Consider the following 22,048-nt stretch of genomic DNA (forward strand, 5'->3'; position numbering starts at 1 on the left):
TAGGAGATATAGGTGAATATCTATATATTTAATAAACACAGAACACACACACATATTGTTTAATATGTAAAAGTAGAAGAAGATTCTGTGAAATTTAGTCTAACCCCTAGTGATTTAAAATGGTTGTTTATATTCAGTTTATTCAATTGTGTGGACAAAAGAAAGTGCAACGTTAAAAACATCTGGCATCTGCATCTCACATAACCAGTTTGACCAAGTTTAACCAAGTTCAGCTTTTGAGTCATACATGAAACCTCTACGATTTTCTTCAGAAACGTTTGATCTGTTGGTAGACAAACTTGTTTGTGAGAGAGATAAAGGGTAGGGCATGTGTGTTTAGTTTGGTGAGGGGCCTTTTCCTGCTTCTATGCACAGCTCAGACTCTTTTTCTACAGATGATAAGAATAAGAAACTAATATAAGAAACTACAAGATAAGAAACTACCGTTGAAAAAGACAAGCAAGCATCACTTCTGCTCGGAAATCTCTCAGTGTGAGGGGCTTGTGCTCCAAGTGGGCGAAAACCTCCAAACGGTCTGAGAAAACAAAGGAAATGAAAGGGGTGGTTCAGGATTTTGGACATCGGACCTAATTTCCAAGTGAGCCTGGGAGTTATTTATCAGTGGAGACAGTTTTCAAAAATTTTTATCCAGTTCTTCCAGTTACATAGTTCGTAAGGACTGCGTGAAAATCCTGAACCACCTCTTTAACATGTGAACTCTCTCTTGTGAAATTAGCATCGCCATTCGAGACGTACGTCACACCTCAGTATCATCCTAATCTTATCTACAGCTCTTTCCCTTGACCCCCCTGTGATGGCTACGGCCACACAGGGTAACATCCCCTCAGGTCTAAATATTTGATTACCGTTTTATTATTTCATTATTTACAGTTTTTTTTATTTGGTTTATTTCGCTTGACTTTAACATTGATTTATAGGGAGTGCACTAATCACATGTTACTTTGTGTTGAGTTACCTGGACTGTTGGGGGCGGTCCCTTCCTGGTTGGGCGAAAGGAGTGGCTAAGGGCTGAGGAGACCTATATCCGGGAGCCAGCTCATTAGGCCATACCATGTCTCACCATGTGCCGGGGGGATTTTGTCCTTAGTTAGTTCTTGAGTTCTCAAGTGTTAGTTTGTTTACCCCTTCTATGTTATTTGGTTTTGTCAAGCTGTTAAATAAGCTTGCTCCTTTGTCTTTGTGGCAGGTCAGTGTTTTGTTCAGTTAACCTTGTGTTACGAGTCTATGTATTTGAGTTTATATTTTTTTTTTTTTTTTTTTTTTTACCTCTTTTTAAGGCCTAGTTATTAATTTTGGTCCTTATGTGAACTTCTTAATATTTTGGGTATAAAACCCCACTTTTTGAGAAACAGCCTCCTGTGTCCTCTTGCCTCACTGTCCTCTTGTTCACTCATGCTGAGATCACAAAAATTCACCAAAAAATCAATATGGTTTAATGTGAATAATTATCATACAGTATTATACATTTTTGGTATCATTTGAAATGTCTCAGTGCGACTGGTACAAAACAATGTTTAATTCTCCACAGAAGTAAACCAAAAGATAATAAAGTTTTTAAGAGTTTAAAGATAACTTGAAGAGGGTGTGTGCAGGCAAATTACATCCTGCTCTCTAAAGGTGTAAACTCTGAATGCAGATTCCCATTGTTAGCAAATGTTTCCATGTGAACAACGTTTCTGTCTTGGTCTGAGTATTTAAAGAAAAAGCATAAGAGGCTCAGGGCGATTTGTAATGAGTCTGGTACATCTTTTACTCTTTATCTCTGAGCATTTAATGTTTTTGTATTGATTATCTTTGAACTGATAATGTAATTGGCATGATAAATTTACCTGACATAATAAATTGTCACGTTTGAATTTATTCTGAATTACTCTGAAATTATTTTCTCAAGTAGGTTAAGTGAAGTCTTATGTTTCCGCACGCAAATCTGCGTCCAGAGTTAAGTACTAGATCCCAGTTTAGATGGAGCATGAGGTACATGGCCCAGTAGTGGCCCAGATCGGGCTTCAGTCTCAGCCAATTAATTACCCATGGATCACAGCACAGGTATTTAATACTTTTATGATCATTTTATTGTGTTTGTGGTGAATTTTACAGCACACGATAATTAGCTGAGACTCAGAGAGACTCACAGAACCCCATTTCCCTCAGCCCACATACCACAAAGAATGACGGCCCTGTAGTGGCCCATTTCTGAATCAAAGACTAGGACTTCAAATGGGTCATAACTGGCCTGAGTCTCAGCCAATTAATCACCCACAATAAAATGATCATGAAAGTATTACATTCCTTTGCTGTGATCCAAATCCAAAATTCACAGGAGCAGAATAGTGCACATTACAACACCTGTTGGCCTGCAGCACTCCTCCCCCCCTACATTTCAGGCGAGGTGCATTTCAAAAGAGCCTGTCATTTTTAATGAAACATTCCAATAAAGTAATTTATTACCGCACACATTAGATGCTCAAACGCGGATACGTTACATGTCTAAAGTAGTAGCCTATATAATAAACACGTTTTAAGAATAAGCTCCTTGATTTCGCTTGACAACTAGAAAAATATGCATGGTAAATATAACCATACTAAAATTCAGGTCTTCCCATTTTTAACAAAGATGTAGACACTTTTTAATAAAACTAGTCATAAGCAACAGTCCTACCTCTGCATAGTCTCGTCAACTCACTCATCAGACTCTTCGGTAATCCTCGGCAAACTTCGACAGTTGGTTGAACCAGTTCATTATTGGGCTCGTTCCACTTCAGTCGGACGTGCAACTTCGTTTGTGTGCGTCTTGCGTCATCAACCCGGACCTAAGTTCGAAACTGTTCGGCTCAATTCGCCTTTGGCTAAGCCACGCCCTAGAATGTAGATTGACCAATCACAGCGCAGCCAAGAACGAGCTCCCACAGAGGGTCCGACACTCGGCTCATATTTTTGGTCTCGGCAGGCTATTACGTCGTCGTTTTATTAAAAATATGGTTAAACGTTGTGCCTGGGGCATTTGTAACACAGATACGCGTTTCCCAGAGAGGTTGGAGGGGGGTGTCCGTTTTTCCCCTTCCCAAAACCGAAGTTAAATACTGACAAGTGTCGTCTTTGGATTAAACTGTGTGGACGTCCTCAGTTAGCGAAACCCCTCAAGGATCAAGATACATTTAGCTTTTAACCTTACTGTGAAGTTATACTAGTTAGACCGTTTTATGCTGGTTTAGGTTATGATTTCGGTTCTCTGCCCTAATTGTTGATACGCTAGCACACACTGCTAATAAATACAACTTTATACTCGCGTAGTCCGTTTGCTTTGTAAATAATAACGATTATAGAAGTGAATAGAGACCTACCCAGCTTTGCATGACAGTGTTTCTCCTGATTGCCTCCGTCTCGATTAGGATATGCGGTGGTTCATTGTTTGACTGTGACCGTTATGCTTTTGCCTCTATTTGGATGCCTTGTTGTTGCGTGCGTTTCACCGTTTGTCGTGAATGAAGCCTTCAAACGCATACTGCAGACACTTTTGCCTACTTCTATCGGACACTTTATTTGCTGCTTTATAAAAGTTTGATAAAATTTCAGCAGGAAGAGCCGTCACAGCATAAGCCATGTTGATACCAAACCAGAGCCCAGATGAAGTTGTCGGAGGTAGCAACAGTAACTAAGGGGGGCGGGGCTTAGCCAAAGGTGAATTGAACGATTCGTTCAAGAATCGAACATCGCTGACCAAGCATTTCCAACAACAAAAACGTCAACATCTAAACCTCTGTAAAAGATCTGTAGATGAATGACAAAATTGAAGTCACCTGCATGGTTAGTAGTACGCCAGATACAAAAGTTTGTGTCTACTTCCCTCCCGAGCTCCGTTTAGTGAAATGGCGTCAGTGTTTTTCTCCTCTCAAGTTACACAAGCACTTCCACTTCTCTCTGAAGTGAAAGTCCACCTCACTTTCACTTTCTTTTATTCAGTATAAAGAACTACATTTAACATGTTTATGCCCAGTTATAACATTCTGAAACATTGAAACAACACTGAGCATAGGCCTACATACTGAATAGCTACACGTGACCATTTTTTTCCTGCACGGCTGCACCATATTTCCATTGCCCAGCAGGTGTCCCTCGTACATTCAAAGCCTCGAGAAATATTAAGAGATTTTCTGCTTTGAGCGATGATGTGCTTGTTACATTTGCCCTAATATCCAGCAGGGCTTAGGCTGTAAAACACTGCAATGCACTTAGGCCTAATATTAAATGATATTTTGCAAAAACAAAATAAAAACAAAGAACAGTAAATGACAGAGCACAGTGAAGGGTGTGATTAATTTTAATTTTAATAATTAGCTACATTTTCATATGATAATCTTGCATTTCTGTATGTAATTATACTGGTTAACCACTAGCCTAAATGAAAACAATCTCAGACATTACAATAACACTAAACGATATGATACATGATAGAGTGAAACCAAAACAGAAACATCCTGGCAGAGAAAAAATGTGAATAAAATCAATTTCAGATTTGATCATCTTTTTTTGGGGACATTTTCATACACAGCATCCGCCTTTGATTTCTGTAAGGAAACACAAACTCAGTCAGAAACCTGTTGATGCGACATCACTATAGGTTTCTCTTAATAACAAACCTTATTAATGCACATCTTAATCTACAAATACAGACACATATTTTGTTTTAAAAAACTACTATGATAGATGCTAACATGAAGCAGCAAGAGGAAATGACATCAATCATGACTTTTTAAACCGTCAAATCATCAAACAGATTCAGCTCTGCAGGTTTGCAGTTCGAGAATGACTGTCTTTCACACTAAACCATCAAAGACACGTGTTGCACCAACGTCTGCTAAAGCTGCATCTCAGCTCAGATAATGATAAACCGCAGAGACGCTGCAGATCGAGGACACACTTCAACACAACATGAGTAACAACTCTGTGTCCTACTTTTCTTTTCAATGAAAATTGAATGCCATAAAACTGACCTTGTTTGAGTTATTTGAAAATAACAAACCAATTTATTTATTATAGTTACAACTATTTAAATATGATTTTAAACAAAAGATCATTTAAATTAGTAGGCTATAGGCCACAGACCACAGGCTGGCTGTTAAGTGTAACAGTCAAAAGTTTTACATACAGGCTAGGCTATAAGTAATACAATCCATAACACCTCATTCATGATATATGGACATAAGTAACCTTTCAGGCAGACAGGAGCATGTGACTAAAGATGCGTCACGGTGCAACAACAACTTCACTGATTATAATGTCTAGTTATAATGTCTAAAATAGTTCGGTCACATGATACACACCAGTGTAGACATGCACGAGCACGAGATCGACAGAGCAAGACTGATCTGTTTTAAGACTATAGGCTATAACATAACGATCGCTGCCGTATGTTTATTTTTATTGTAGGTGTCTCTACTTTATCTTTATCTTCTTGCCTGTACCTTGTAGTGAGGGAATCTGGCCCTCATTCAAATTAGTGCGAAAAGCCCCTTATAAGTTGTGAAAGCTTTATGTGGGTTTTGTTTCAATCGTGATTAGAGTACAATTGAGCTCCCTTCACTGCACCACTGCAAACACGCCACGTCTGCCTTTGTTTCTCAATTAGGAAAGTTTCACTTGGCTAGTGTAGCCTACATCTAAAGTAAAAAAAAAAAAGAAGAAAGAAAAGTAAGAATATTAGCGACAGAAAGTCACCATTCACTTTTATTTTATGGGGGGAAAATGCAAAATGTCCCGTCCTTCGGATGAGACGTTAAACCGAGGTCCTGACTCTCTGTGGTCATTAAAAATCCCAGGATGTCTTTCGAAAGAGTAGGGGTGTAACCCCGGCATCCTGGCCAAATTTGCCCAGTGGCCTCTGCCCATCATGGCCTCCTAATCATCCTCCTATATATATACTAATTGGCTTCATCACTGTCTCCTCTCCACCAGTAAGCTGGTGTGTGGTGGGCGTTCTGGCGCAATATGGCTGCCGTCGCATCATCCAAGTGGATGCTGCACATTGGTGGTGGTTGAGGAGATTCCCCCCTTCTATGTAAAGCGCTTTGAGTGTCCAGAAAAGCGCTATATAAATGTAATGAATTATTATTATTATTATTATTATAAAATGCAAAATGGTGACTGAAGATTTTAGATAACATTCAGCCTAAAACATTTTTTTTATGTATACACTTAATGCGAGCTAATAACACTTTAATGTATAATAAATTATCAATGATAAAAATATTACTTTTACTGATAAAAAAATAAATAACTTTTTGAAAAAACTTTTTCTATGTGCTGATATATTTTGATTAGGGCTGTTTTGTATTGTGTTTTTTTTTTTCAGTTCTGCAAAATGAAAATTGACAGGTAAAATGGAAAACACTGAGGTGCAATAGTTTTGCAAACTTAGTGTAAATAGCATAAAAACATACCTAGTTCACTCAAAAATGTTAATTCTGTCAGTAATTACTCTCGTTTCATGTCGTTCCAAACCCGCGGACCTTCGTTCATATACAGAACATAAATCAAGATATTATGGAATCCGAGAGCTTCCCGACCCCTTCATAGACTGCAACATATTTACCACTTTCAAGGCCCAAAAAGGTAGTAAAGACATCGTTAAAATAGCCCTTGTGAATCACAACCTTAATGTTATGAAGTGGCAAAAATACTTTTTAGGTGCAAAAACAAACAAAATTACTTTCTTTATTCACCAATCTCATTTCTTTCCACTGTTTGTGATGCTCACGTGACCAGCGTTGGCCAATAATGAGCTGGCGTTCTGGCGTAGAACCCGAAAGTTCTGCATTGTGTCATGATCACCAGTGAGAGTGCCCGTCCTTACCACCAGAGGGCACTCCACCCCGGACTAATGTCATTACCTCCTGAAACTACATTTCCCAGAACTCACTGCCCGGACTCATCATCACTGATTGCATCCACCTGTGTCTCATTACCTTGTCAGTCTCAGCCTATTTAAACCATGTACTACACTCATTCATTCCCTGCGAAGAAGTTTAGCTTATAAAACGGATAGTTCCAATTCTTGATTCTGATTGGTTGAGCCGTGTTCGAAGCCGTTGTAAATTACTCAACAAACACACAGCTGTGAGCGCATTACATTAGTGTACTGCGCAACTACCGTTTGTGATGCTTTGTTGCTGCATGAGGTTGGCAACCTCTTTGGGACTACATTGCTTGGCGGAGGAATACATGTGTTATGACGTTATATTTTTTGGTGCTGGTGTTTATTTTATGAATAAATTAAATATTAAAATGAATATTTTTATGGAGTAACCGTTTTATAAAAGCATATGCAAGCCTCTCCGCGCAGAGCAGTACGTGACACATTGTTTACACTACGTCAACAGCGTTAGAGAATGACGTGGAAGAGAAGAGATCGTTGAATAAAGTCGTAATTTTTGTTTGTTTTTGCGCACAAAAAGTATTCTAATTGCTTTATAACATTGAGTTTGAACCACTGGAGTCACATGGACTGTTTTAGCAATGTCTTTACTACCTTTCCGGGCCTTGGAAGCGGTAATTACGTTGCAGTCTATGAAGGGGTCGGAAACCTCTCGGATTACATAATTTGTGTTCTGAAGTTCTTACGGGTTTGGAAAGAAAGGAGAGGGAGTAATTAATGACCGAATGTTCATTTTTGGGTGTACTGTCCCTTTAAACTTTTGCATCTCCCTACTAAAGGTAATACTAATGACAGTTGAGTCGATAAACCACACTGTTCACTGACCTGCAAACTTCAATCAGCAGACTTCAATCACACTAACTGACTGCGACTACTTGCAGCGTCTTACCTTTATACGTGTTCTTGGTTTACACAATACTGAATCAGTTCGGTCTTCTTGCCGGTTCTGAACTGCATTAACAATAATCACAGATGAGTTCAAGTGAGTTTTCAATACTTGTTGTGTCTTAAAAAAGATAAACATTATATACAGATAATTGCTTGCTCTTCTGACCTGTTTTTCTACATTTCTTACAGATGCAGAAGATCACGACTATAACAACAATCACCAGAGATCCAGCGGCAGCAGCAGAGATCCACACTATCAGAGACACTGAGACTGAAGGAACTGAAGGAACTGAAGGAGAGGAAAAGAGAGACATTAATGTAAGTGAATGCGTCATTGTGATCTATAATTAAATCAGGGTTGTGTTTCCCCAAAGCATCGTAAGCCTAATTTGATCGTAGATACCATTGCTGGTAATTGTTCTACGATCAACTTAAGCTTACGATGCTTTGGGGAAACGCAGCCCAGGTCAGTAAATAAACATTAGTGCTGCTGTACCTGCACATGTGTGACAGAGTGTGTGGATGTCCAGATGTTGAGTCCGGTTGATGAATGAATAAGCCACCACACAGCTGTAGTTGTTCTTATCCTGATATTCCACCTCCAGAGGTAGAGAGAGACTGATGCTGAGATCACACACACTGATGCTGGACAACACACTGATTCCTGCGTACCAGGAGAGAGTCGCATCACTCACATTCAACACTGAACACAACAATGTACAATTTGATGATGATGATGATGAAGAGCATTGTGAAGAGTTACTGATGATGACAGGAACAGGCAGACGAGCTGGAAAACATGAGAGAATAAAGAGAAATGTGGGTCAATCTAAACATCAATCTGGTGTAGTGTTACCGGTCAGTGCGCGTCTATCAAATATAATGAGTAAACATGTCATTATGTAAATAATTAAAGAAATATTCAGAGTTCAGTACAAATTAAGCTCAGTCAACTGCATGAAGTTGATTACCACAAAAATAATAATGCCTCACCCCTTTTTTTTTTTTTTGGTTTGTTTAAAAAATAAAAAAAAGAGAAGAAATGTAGGTTACAGTGAGGCGCTTACAATGGACATCAATGGGGTCCATCTTTAAACTAAGGTACTTTGTAAAGTTAAATTCTAAACGTTGCTTTACAACACAACACCATAAACCCTAAACCGCCTGGAAATATTATGATTTAAACAGCTTTGCAGCTCAAATAATACACTATTTTGACAGTAGAATTAATGTAGGCCTATGTGTTTTTATGAAATTATAAGCTTTACATTTCTACTTTTATATCTTAAAAATATGACCTCATTAACTTCAATTGTAAGCGCCTCGAGTCTCGACGTACCGTAACCTTGATTTTTTTATTTTCTTGACGAGCCAAATTACTTTTGTGGTAATCAACCTTGTGCCACAACATGCTTAATTTGTGAACCAAATATTATTTCAATATAAAAAAAATATGTGAATGTTTGAACAAATGATCTCTACTCACCATAGACAGAAACATTGAATGTTGTTGATGTCAGTTTCGCTCCAGTTATCTCTATTATATAAACTCCAGCATGTTCAGTTGTGGTGTGTGTGATGGTCAGAGATCCAGTTTGATTGTCCGGCTTCAGTCTGTCTCTGAATCTCCCATCAGGAACATCATCATATGTGAAGACCATTTTATATTTTCCACTGATTTCGGCAATAACGTTAATTTTAGCTCCATATGTCCACAGTATGTTGTAGTTGTCTTCATATACTTCAGTAACATCAGTGTTTAGAGTGACAGAATCTCCCTCCATCACTGACACTGACTGTATTTCATTTGTTTCGGCAGCAAACACACCTGGAGAAAAGATGATTAATTAATCCTGTTGTTGGTTTAGAAAGCCTGAGTTCAGTTTGTAAACTTTAACAGCAGCAGAGACATGTATAAACATTTATAAAGAAGACACAATGTGTGTGAAATCAATAATTCTATCTTTAAAATGTTGTATCTGCTTGTAGACCAAAGTAAATATGTCACGTTTCATAAAAGTGAATTGCAGCCAAGTTAAACTAGTTTAAGTTTAATTCTGCTGGACACTTTCAGCAATTTCATATGTGGCTCACTATAACAGACTCACTGATATCTGCGAATTTGCAAATAAATCCTCAAAATATGTTGAAGAGTTGGAGAATCTTTATCTGAAATGAAAATATATGAAACCATAAAAATTGATTTATAACTTACCAATCAGAGAGCACAAACAGAACAAAACAAGCGTGTGAAACATTTTCTTCAGTAGTTCAGCGTGAACTCTGATCTAATAAGACTATCCGCTGATAACACTGAACCTGGCATGTGAATCCTCCCACGATTGAGTTTGACCATCCTATTCACGCGCACACTCTTGTCATATATAAAATCGTTACGATTTTATATATATATATATATTGTATATGTACCTATTATAAATGTTCTTCTGGATCTAAAAGGCCAAAAAATTAATTGCATTTTTTTTTACATTTATGGGCACTGAGAGGTAGTTGTCGACTGTCAAATATGAAAAAGTAGAAGAGTGGAGAACTGGATTAGTCAACCTAAATTTAATGATAAAATAAATCTTATGAATTTCAGAATTGTTTTATAATCGTTCAATTGTTGCAAATGGCAAATGATATCCGCCATCTCGCATTATTGCCAGTGTTGCTTTGACACGAGCAGGTCTGAGTCAAACTGAAACCCGCTGTGGTCACTTTTCTGGGTTGAACTCTTGACAGAAATTTAGCTCATGCATGAGAATGGCCATTGGTTTGATGTGTGTTTAGTTTGCAGGGGGAGAGCGTTTTCCTGTTCTGCTGTTGTGAACCTCATATTTCCCTTACACAGAATGCTTTAGTCAAATAAAATGAATCCATAAAAAAATATGTTTGAAAAACTGTCAAATAAAAAAATAACCTTCTGTTTGGCAAGGTTGCATTCATTGATTTAATGTTTCATTTAAATTAATTGATCATTTTAACAGTCATTGATTTAGTTTACAATAAAAAAAACTGTGTTACGGTATCATTTAGTAATCATTCTAGATGCACAGTGTTATAATTTGGTAGAGATGTGTAATATAATGGATGGTTACTTCAGTGCTGTAAAAGATGCGATGAGTAACACTGCAGGAGAAAGTACAAATGTTTCTATTTAAAAAGACTATCTCTCTGACCCTTTCCTTAGGTTATAAAGTTACACCAGTAGGTGGCGACAAGTGAGCGTCTTATGAGTTCACACTGGGCGATTTTAAAATTGCAGTCAGATTTTACGAAATCGCAGACAAATGCAGGCAATTGGAGGCAATCGGTGCTCGTTCATTACTGGTTATCTGTGCGTTTCAGTCCCAACAACCTTTTCTATCGCCATCAAAGCTAATGCTGAAAGTCGAGTGTGTCCAGTCTTATTTCTGGCATACGTTTTACTTCGCTTTAGGGTTGAGAATGTCCGCTCGACAGAAGCCGTGGACACAGCGACAGTCACTACTAAACATTAGGATGTGTAAAGCTGCCCCATGCCCTCACACAGATCCTTTGAAGGAAATCAATGAGATCAGCGGGACTTTTCAATAGCATCCAGCTGCAGCCCCGCAGACTCACCTCCGGCTAGACACCAGTGGCTAGACACCAGTGGCTGGACACCAGTGGCTGGACACCAGTGGATAGACAGCCTACGTCTTTTCCTTTTTCTCCGTCATTTCCGTTTCGCCGCCAATTTCCGTTTTCACCTCTGGATTGACATGCATATATTCATTTTATATTTTCAAAATATTTATTTTCTGTTTTCACCAGTGGATAGACAGCATTCTTTGCAGGCTTTTGCACACGTCTTTTCCATATTGTCATTTTACTTTTATGACTTAAAGGTTGGGTAAGGTAAGAATTGTCTAAAGAACTTTTTTTTCAAATTGGCTTAAACTTTCTTTATATACAAATACATAATTAAAATGTAAGTACTTTGAAAAAGAGAGTATAAAAATTGAGTAACTATAGTGTATTTAATCTTCAAAAAACACAGCTCATTAATTCCTACCGGGACGAAACAAGTGATTGGCTTGCGCGACTGTCACTCTCCGTCGCCATGACTACCGCCGCTATTACTGGCTCTGCGCGCAGTCGCGCACCCGTTTTTAGGTGGGAGTGAATGGAATTAATGAGCTGTGTTTATTGAAGATTAAATACACTAGAGTCACTCAGTTTTTATACTCTCTTTTTCAAATTACTTACATTTTAATTATGTATTGGTATATAAAGACAGTTTAAACAAATTTGAATAAAAGTTTTTTTTATACAATTCTGACCTACCCTACCTTTAAAATATATAATATAAAAGCTGTGTGCAAATTGAAATATGATCTTTATCATATGTCTTTACATAAAACAATTCTCAATAATATATATATATAATATAAAAGCTGTGTGCAAATTGAAATATGATCTTTATCATAATGTCTTTACATAAAACAATTCTCAATAATATACTTAATATTATAACATCAATAATTCATGCAAACTGCATACACAAGAAGCACCTCGAAAATATATATTGTTCAGATCATATCACTATTCTTTGTGACTTGAATTCAGCCTAGATCAATGGACTATAACGTTTTGTCAATACAACAGACTTGTACATGTTAATTGACCACAGTTTTTTGCCTTGCCCATTTGGATATTCTTTTTTTTTTTGTAAATGTAACCACTTCTGTTTTTTAAAATATACATAGATGCATATACATGATCAGACAATTTACCAAACAATCCAGATCAAATGAACAAATCATGGTTTTGCAATATTTATTGGAAATTACACAATCTGACCATCAGAATGAAGATGCCACAGTCCGTAAGGTTGAAGGGGAAGTAACCTAGAGCAACCTAGCTCTAGAATTGAGGCACACCAGTTCACTAATATCTTTAAAAAACACGACACAGTACCTTGAAAACAAGACGATTTTTTTTAAATAGCTAGTTTGTGCATTTGAATTCTGACATGACCTATCATCATCGACAGTTTATTTATTTTTCTTACCGCTGACATCTGCATGGCGCGTCAAATTTGAAAAGTGAATGACGATACGGAAATGACGTCAATTTGAAAAGGAAATGACGTTTGCTGTCCATCCACAGGTGTCCATCCACTGGTGTCTAGCAAGAAGTGAGTCTGCGGGGCTGCAGCTGGATGCTTCTCGGACTTTTGCCTTCAAAATCAGTCATGGCATACATTAGTCAGTTCTGTTTTTACCCGGGACGGACCGAATAGAGTTCCGTGGCAAGCTGGATAAGGGATTTTTTCCCGGTAGATTTGATACTTGGGTCAAGGAAGGAGAAAAATATTAATTTGTTGGTTGAACAAACTATTAAATCTACAGGAATATATTTTAGTTTATGCAGTTCGCTACAGATGCGGTTTGCTAGCTCTGAATATAGCGCTCTGACCATCCAATCAAAAGACGTGAAAATGTGTAGTCAAATCTAAATCTGATTGGCTGATTAAATCTGATTGGTTATCTGATTGGTTAAAGCAGCAGTTTCATTGCCATTCATTTTAAGGTGCGCTTGCACTATAAATTCTGAAGGCCTCAAGGCAGATTTATTTGACCCTGGCAACACATGATGACTGAAATATGATTGGATAAAAGCTCTAACATAACATTCCAACCAAGAGAAAAGCTGAAATTAAGGGAATGGACTATTGGGAATAATTATAGAAAAATATATGAAAGCAAGTTTTCTGATAGTGTTTAGGCATATAGGATGTCACTGCATTCGGATAATCCATGTTGAAAATAATGTTGAGATCTCAGCTTACACTACAGAAGAACGGTGTCACTTGATAGGCTCCGCCCATTGGCACTGTTTACATCGATTTTGAAATGGCGTCAACATAGAAACATAACAGTTTTACTTTTAGTTTCTAAATATGCATTCTTTTTTCATAGAAACAGTGATAAACTTCTTCATTTTCGTCCCAGTGTGGGGTTTCCAGCTTGGTAAGTCATTTGGGCTATTTTTTTCTGATATAAATCGATTTCCATTTTGCTCCCTTTCAGCGGTGCTCGTGCGCTTTCCCTTAAAAAGCACAAACTTGACTTTCAAATCAGGTAACGTAATGTTCAGACGTAAAAAAGGTATTAAAAGTGTAGGCTATTGAAACGCGAAGGAGATCGTTCGCTCTTATCATGCAGGGTGCGCGCACTTTGAGACGGAGAGAAGAACTGCTTTGAGGACGCGCCTCACATAGCCTACAATAACATGTCAAAATGTCGGCTGTCGGGCGTATAGTAGGCTATTCACGCAAACACAGTCTGAAAAAGTGAACCTAAGCATTAGAAGTAGCCTAATTGTTCTGTGTTACAAAACTTAATTCTATAGACAATGCATCAATTGCTTTTATTTCGACAACTTGTTTCGTTCTCATGTGCAACCAAAATTCTCAGCTGTTTGAGCAACGCCTTTCGGCACAGAAGTTGCCTACTTCAGCTGTCATGTCAAGAGCAACAGAGAAAAGTCATATTTTGTTAACTGTTTTAATCATGAATTGTGAATATGTTTAGGCTTATTTTATATATTTATGTCAATTAGAAAAAAGTCTTAAAGTATTTCTTAAATAGCCTCTATTTATTTTTTACCTCTGGACACACTGAGCTTTGATGTTGTACACTAGTAAATTGTTGTCTCTATAATTGATTCGGCCAATGCTTTGTTTAATTTACTCAAATATATTATGTAATATCTTGTAATATAACATAAATTCATTCAAATAAATACAAATAAAAAAATACTGTATGAACTACACTTTTCCCTGTGCTTGTTCTATATTTACCACTTTCAGTGATAATGAATTGTTCATTTCTTCTTCAGGTACATCGAGTGTTTATACAGACAGAGAGTCTGTGTTTGTGATGGAGGGAGATTCAGTCACTCTGAACACTGGTGTTAAAACAAACCAACAAGAAGATATTAAATGGTATTTTAATAACATTCGCATCGCTCAAATCAATGGAGATCTCAGTGAGATCTGTACAGATGTTCAGTGTAATGAAGGTACTGAGAGATTCAGAGACAGAATGAAGCTGGATCATCAGACTGGATCTCTGACCATCACAAACATCACACACACACTCTCTGGAGATTATAAACTAAAGATCATCGGCAGCAACACCATCAGTGAAACAATCTTTAGTATGACTGTCCATGGTGAGTCATTTAATAAATGTTTAAAGACTAAGCTTAATCTGTTTATTATATCAGCAGTGACGTAAAGTTTGATTTCAGTTTCTGTTCCAAGAACATTTAATTTGTGCTTCCTTGTTTCAGTGTTTCATTTCTGTTTCCTTTGTTAGGCTATTACCAATTTGTTGTCATAGTTGTCTTCACCTGTGTCTTGTTTAGTTCCTTATTTTCTTGTAATTTCCCTCAGTTCATTCAGTTCTATGTCCAGCATTGTGTCTATCAGTTGTGTTGTGTAAAGCTGTTCTCTTCCACAGTTATCTTTGTTTTGTTTGTTTTTGGAAAAAACTTTTTCTGCAACCAGATTGACATCTCCTTTTTCTTGTCTGCCTCACTTTAACATTCAGATCGGTTTTATTCTCTCTTTATTCATCTCCCTTCCTCCCAGTATGACCTTCTCTTATCTTCTGTTTAAATGCATTTGATATATAATTCGGTTTAGTTCTAATTCTGTGACCTAAAGTGCAGAGGATTTGATGTATTACAAAAAAGTCAAGAAAGAGAATGTGTGGTTGTGGACACATTTACATTTTCAGGGTAAAAATAATTAATTTGATTTTGAAATGAAAAGTTAAAGTAGGACCATCGAGGTAATATGCCGGCATTGTTGTTGCTGCTGTTTTTATTGGTTTGTTTAATATGTATAATTCATATATATTTATATGTTAATTTTTTTTTTTATTTTTTATTTCCATGAACTAGATTAAAACATTTTTAGCTTTCCATTCATTTAAACCTATAATACAATTGAGCAGAATCCTTAAATCTGAACTTTATTTGAATGATTTTTAGAATTAGCCTAGGCTATATAGTGTACATTTATTTGGATTCTGTTATTTGATTTTTCTGACATTTATTAAAATAAATAAAAATGACTAACTAAATGATCAATGAGGCTATTCACTATTCTCTATTTTGTACTATAACACCCCTAGACTAAATGCAAATGTGCATTCATGACAAAAGAATAATCAGTGATGCTGTTTACACTTGAACGAACCGTTCGTAAACTGATATCAGATTCTATTTCTGACGTATAGACTACTCAAAGCGCTCGCACTACTTTAAACTAAAGGGTTTGCTCCAAAATTAAAAGTGTCATAATATACTTACCCTCAAGTTGTTTCAAACCTGTGTGAGTTTCTTCTGCTGAACACAAAAGAATATATTTTGAAGAATGTTGGTAACCAGACAGTTGATTGACTTCCATTGTATTTTTTCCCACACTATGGAAGTCAATGGTATTAAAATATCCTCTTTTGTGTTCAGCAGAAGAAAGAAATTCATACAGGTTTGGAACAACTTGATAGAAAGGAAATTATGACAGTTTTTTTTTTCAAGCGTGAACTGTCCCTTTTAAAAGGGTGTTAAAGTATGATTTCACTTTTCTAACTTTAGTTAGTGTGTAATGTTGCTGTTTGAGCTTAAGCAACATCTGCAAAGTTACAACGCTCAAAGTTCAAAGCAAAGGAAGATATTTGCTTTTAAAGAAAAGGACTACAACAAATGGCTGGTAGGGACTACACAACATTCCTCCGGGTTTAGTGACATCAGCAAGTCTAAAATGTACATAAGCCTCGCCCCCGGGAACACGCAGTCCATGTTGAGAAGAGGAAGAGTTGTTGTAAGAGTACATTTCCATTTGTGAGTCAGCTCAAACTTTAAGTTTAACATACATTTTTTCACATGCAATAGAAAGTCACTGCATCTGTTCCTATACGAGCAATTTATAGATTACCATGACAGAATATGCTATTTGAAGATAGTTACTAACTCCACATCAGCAACATACATTCATCAACTAACCGTTCAGAGACGTCCTGTTGCATTCTACATGTTGTCACTTCTTCTTGAGTCTCTCCATCTTTGTCTGACTGCGTTTTAACATTAAAGGCAGAACAGTTTCTATCATTTTAGTGTGTCGGCGTGAGGATATTGGCAGCTGCTAACACACACGAGCTCTTGAAGCCCCGCCCTCTGCTGTAGCTCATTTGCATTTAAAGGGCCAGGCACAAAACGGTGCGTTTTTGCAAACCCCCAAAAAGTGACAACTTTAACATACTATATAGAAATATCTGTGGGGTATTTTGAGCTAAAACTTCACACACACACTCTGGGAACATCAGAGGTTTATTTTACATCTTGTGAAAAGGGCATTTTACCAACCCTTTAACACAGACAAATGGATTTGCAACTGTCCCGTTTGACAATGGTGGTTGTAAATAATTATGGAATAAGTACTTTTATTATTATTTTATCATTATTTATGTTGATTAGCCCTATTTCTTTAGGGGGCGAAATGTGACGATCATAGTTATGATGAATATCAAAGTTAGGCTAATGGAAAGGTGAATTACAAATATTTCCATTCAGTTCCTCTGATAATAGATTGAATAATGTTTGAATAATGTTTCTTATACATGCTAAGCAGCATGTTTTCAGTTCTTTATTGGTGTTAATGTTGTTGCTGTTTATTATAACAGTAAAAAAAAAACAACCACAAAAAAACCCCCCAGCATGTTAATTTGTGTTTTAGATGTTCCTGGTGCAGAGGCGGATAAAACGAAGACCAAGTCTGTGAAGGAGGGAGAATCTGTCACTTGTGATCCTGGTGTAATAAAAAATCCAGATGATGTGATGACGTGGTATTTTAATGAAGCACGTATTGCTGAAATCACTGGAAATCTCAGTAAGATATGTACAGATGATCAGTGTGAAGAGAGATTCAGAGACAGACTGAAGCTGGATCATCAGACTGGATCTCTGATCATCACAGACACCACAAACACAGACTCTGGAGTTTATCATCTGGAGATCTTCAGCAACAGAAGCATCATCCGCCGCCAGCGCAGCATCAGCATCATCAACATCATCAGCATCATCAGTGAAAAGAGCATTAATGGGTCTGTCAGGAGTGAGTCAAACTCAGTCATTCAGTTCATTTTCCCTCGAGCATCTTTAGAATATATTTTAATGTTTTCATTGTGGCCTTTCTGTAAATTAACATAATGCATAATATCGTTTAGTTTTCTCAAGACCTCTAGTTTTTAGGTGATAAAAACACCAGATGGCGCCATTATCAGTTCACTCAATATCATAAAGATGATGAAGGTGGAAAATCAGTCAAAAATAGCCTACCAGAAAAATCAATGTCGAGCTCTAGTAACATGGCTCTCTTTTTCATTACAGATTGGATTGTGGCTGTAGGAGTTGCTTTTGCTGTTGCTGTTCTGCTGGTGTTTGCATGTGTAACTGGTAAGAATTTCTGGTTGTGTGTTTTCTGTGTGCGTGATGAGGTTTCATTCAGTCATTACATAAAACCCCGTATATATAACTGCAAAATTCTATGTTTTGTCAAATCACCCGCAAAGTCACATGATAACTTCAGAAACATCCAAATTCTTCCTAAATAGTTTGTAAATAGTTTTTGATTGTTTTAAAAGCATCAGGAACTACATTCAAACGTGTTGCATCGAAATGACAACATGATTCAGTTTATTAGAGTCTTTGTGTCTGTGTGTGATATCAATCATGCTCATTTCTTTTTACTTCTGTGAATCTGTTTTCTTCCTATAGGAAAGCGGTGTGAAAAATTGACAAAGGGTGATCCGTCTCCCTCTCAAAACTATCAAACAACTGGTCTTAAAATTGCAGAGAGGAACGGTATCATTTACAGTACATTCAAATAACTATAATTTGCATTGAGAAAAACTGTAAAAATGTGACCGATTCCTGACAGATGTAACAGGAAAAACTTGTTAATTGGTTAACAGTTAGTTTACTTAATGTAATAGAGCTAAAAACTAACCTTACATTTCATGTAAAGTGTTACCATTTTGTAAGTAAAAAAAAAAACCTTTTTTGAAGCTTCATTCCCAGAATTAATTGAGTGACCAATCATATTTGATGATTTTTCAGATTAATAAACGTTTCTCGTTATTCATTTTTTTCTTATCAGATATGTAGCCTATACATCATAGTAATATTTGTTGTTAAATTAATATTTATATAAATATACTATCACGTGTTTTCAGAGGTGGGCACAAATAGCCTACATCAAAAACTATTTTGTTACAAACTACAAATACTGGCTCATGAAATGTTACAAAATAAAATACAAAATACTGATGTGAAAAATGTATTTAAATAAAATACAAGTAATTAGTATTTTGAAAATACAAAAATACTTCCACAATAATCTTAAATCTTTTTTTTTATTACTGAAAGTTCAATAACACAAATATGAGAAATGTGTAAATTCAAAATGTCGAAGTAGCAAAATAAAAAAGCATGGGCATTTCACTAAATTTCTACCTGGCCTGAAATAGCTCCCTCTGACGTAAATGGCATCAAGTTCACATCAATGGTGTGGTAGGCTGCCCTTAATAGCAAAACGTGTTTGATGTAGGCTACGTAGCCATATTATCACCGTTACTACTTGTGCCTTAAGGCTTGAATAAGTGTAGAGAGACATTTCCTCACCACTGGCTAATGGAGGAACTTTATTGAAAGATCAATAACAGAAATAGTAGCAATAACACAACTATGCTACAAAAGAGAAAACTCCGGCCGATGTTTGAACGATGCAAAGCTGTAAATCTATCAAGTATACTTGTCTTAAATTTTGATACAGAATTTTATTTTATCACTTCGGGGTAGGTACGCGAGCCGAATTCCCCACAGCACTTTATCTGTAGCGGTAAAGGGATCCTCCATAGCAGGGCCGGATTAACCATTAGGGCAACTGGGCAATTGCCCAGGGGCCCAGGACATCTAAGGGGCCCTGGGCACCGTCAAATATTATGTCAAATATTATGATTAAAATGTCTCCACGATCTGCTTTTGAAGAAATATCGTAGGATCGTGCATTCTATCAGTTTGCAGTTCTGGCGCCTCCGTCTCAACATACTGTACAGCGCGACGTATATCCACATCAAATGCAGAGGAACGGGACACTGTAGTTCATAAAAATTTATTATTTGCATGTGCTTTAAAGCCTTGCCGGTTAAACATGTCATTCGCTGCTGATGTGCTGTTCTAACGGGCGCTTTTCTGAGCGCAATAACGTTACACCCGCCGCGCACATGCACTAAAAGCCTGTCTAACAGCGTCTGTTACTGGATAAGTTATCTTTCGAGTCTTATTGCACTAATACTGTCAAATACACACAAGGTTTACATAAACAAAGTTGGTTAACTTATGTCTAAAGTGAAAGAACAGTAGAAAAAAAATAAGAAAAAAAATCTGCTTGTCAAATGCGTGTATATTAGACTCATCGCGGGCAGATCTTAAAGTGACAGTAGTCCTAATAGTAAACATGCAACCGCTTGTCCTTAAAGGGATAGTTACCCAAAAATAAAAATGATGTCATTATTTACTCACTCTAATGTTGTTCCATACATGTGTTAATTTCTTTCTTGTGCTGAACACAAAAGAAGATATTTTGAGGAGTGTGGCTAACCGGGCGGTTGCTGGTCCCCATTGACCATATAGGAAAAAAAACTATTATGGAAGTCACTGGGGTACATCAACTGTTTGGTTACCCACATTCTTCCAAATAACTTTTATTTTCAACAGAAGAGGGAGACTTATTTGGGTTTGAAACGGCTTGAGAGAGTAATTGATTTAATTGATGACAATTAAAAAATTCCCTGTTAACAAAACAACAAAATACAAAGAGCAAATCCCTCGCTCTTGACTGAGAACTTTAATAGTAGCTTTAATAAGAATCAATGTACAATTTATACAGTGAAGTCTATGTTGTGTTTTATTTTCATATTTCATATCATTTAATGACTTTCTTCAATGCTGTTAAATACACATACTGTAGCTGAAAAAATAAATATGTTTATTTCATTTGTATATTAAGTTAAGAAGGGGGGGGGGGGTCCTACAAGTCATTGTGCCCAGGGGCCTCTGAACTCTTAATCCGGCCCTGCTCCATAGGGAGACTAGTAGCCACTTAGGCTTGGAGAGAGCCCGGTCTACAGGGTGTCACGTGATTTTCGTGCATCTAACCTGGACATTGCCATTGCCAACATCAGACCGAAAATATGGCAAAATCATTTACTATGGTGATAAGCATATGGTGATTTTTCTTAAGTATTTAAGTATTTGAAATACTCAAAATACACTCCCTCAAAATATTTTGTTACAAACTACATTTTATTTTTTCCACACCTGCAAAATACAAATTACAAAATACACTAAAGTAATTAAATACGTATTTAAAATACATTTAATTGAAATACTGCCCATGTCTGGGCGGTGTATGGCACTGTATGCACTTTCTATATATTTGTCATGTATTCCCTGTGTGGTTGGATTCTTTTATTATTTCCATGTCTTGTGCAATGTATTGTATTTCTTTGTATTTTTTTCATGTTGATAGTTTCACAAGGTGTTTCCCATTTATCACGATGTATTATCTTGTAAAGCTAGTCTTCCCTGTGTATAATATATATATATAATAAAATATATATATGATTTTGTTTCTTTTCCAGTTTTTCCAGTTACCTTTCCAGTGTTTTAATAAGCTGTTGAAATATTTTAAATGATCTGCATATAAAAAGGTTTTATTTTACTATAAAATAAATATTATATTATAAAATAATAAAAAAACTCCGGTGTCTTTCCATGAGCAGAATACTTTTAGACATGCATGTTTTATTTAACTTTGCATCATCCCATATAAACATCATTTTCTGTCTAAAAAACAACAACAACCATAACTTGAAAGATATATGTTCATGTGATAAATGGCATTAAAAACACATGATTTAATAAATGGATTCTTTGAATGTTGAATTCCTAGTTAGAACACTAGATGGCACTGTAATACAGAATACACATTTGTAGTTTAAATACTGAATGTATTAAAGACATATCAGGGAAATTATAACAAGGACACAATGTGTGGGATGCTGTTAATGAAAAAAATCACAATAATAAACAGTAAGTTATTATTGT

At 36.5% G+C, this 22,048-nt stretch overlaps 2 protein-coding genes and 1 long non-coding RNA gene across 3 annotated transcripts; 1 reads left to right on the forward strand and 2 right to left on the reverse strand.

Moving 5' to 3' along the window:
* LOC306987895 (SLAM family member 5-like) overlaps positions 1 to 22,048 on the reverse strand; it is a 332,963-nt gene that overhangs the window by 158,637 nt on the left and 152,278 nt on the right.
* LOC306987951 lies at positions 8,509 to 10,012 on the reverse strand. Its single transcript, XR_013795280.1, has 3 exons — positions 9,949 to 10,012; positions 9,327 to 9,668; positions 8,509 to 8,630 (listed from the first exon to the last, which is right to left on the reverse strand). It is a non-coding gene; the product is annotated as an uncharacterized lncRNA (long non-coding RNA).
* On the forward strand, positions 13,657 to 21,635 carry LOC306987888 (uncharacterized protein). Of its 2 annotated transcripts, XM_079592513.1 has the most exons (5): positions 13,657 to 13,839; positions 14,711 to 15,046; positions 17,616 to 17,993; positions 18,269 to 18,334; positions 18,656 to 21,635. In XM_079592513.1, exons 1-5 carry the CDS (start codon positions 13,770 to 13,772, stop codon positions 18,766 to 18,768), a joined length of 963 nt encoding a protein of 320 aa, XP_079448639.1. In that variant the 5' UTR covers positions 13,657 to 13,769; the 3' UTR covers positions 18,769 to 21,635. The 2 variants fall into 2 exon arrangements, with proteins under 2 accessions (XP_079448639.1, XP_079448638.1); XM_079592512.1 differs by lacking the exon at positions 18,656 to 21,635 and having other exon boundaries at positions 13,677 to 13,839; positions 18,269 to 18,647.

Source organism: Phoxinus phoxinus, assembly GCF_949152265.1.
Source record: "Phoxinus phoxinus genome assembly, chromosome: 20".
In the NCBI taxonomy this organism is placed as follows: domain Eukaryota; kingdom Metazoa; phylum Chordata; class Actinopteri; order Cypriniformes; family Leuciscidae; genus Phoxinus; species Phoxinus phoxinus.

Coding starts and splice junctions, on each gene's coding strand:
- LOC306987888 (XM_079592512.1), top strand. CDS start 13,770: ATGCATTCTTTTTTCATAGAAACAGTGATAAACTTCTTCATTTTCGTC. Junction 15,047..17,615: donor CTTTAGTATGACTGTCCATG/GTGAGTCATTTA, acceptor TTTGTGTTTTAG/ATGTTCCTGGTGCAGAGGCG. Junction 17,994..18,268: donor CATTAATGGGTCTGTCAGGA/GTGAGTCAAACT, acceptor TTTTCATTACAG/ATTGGATTGTGGCTGTAGGA.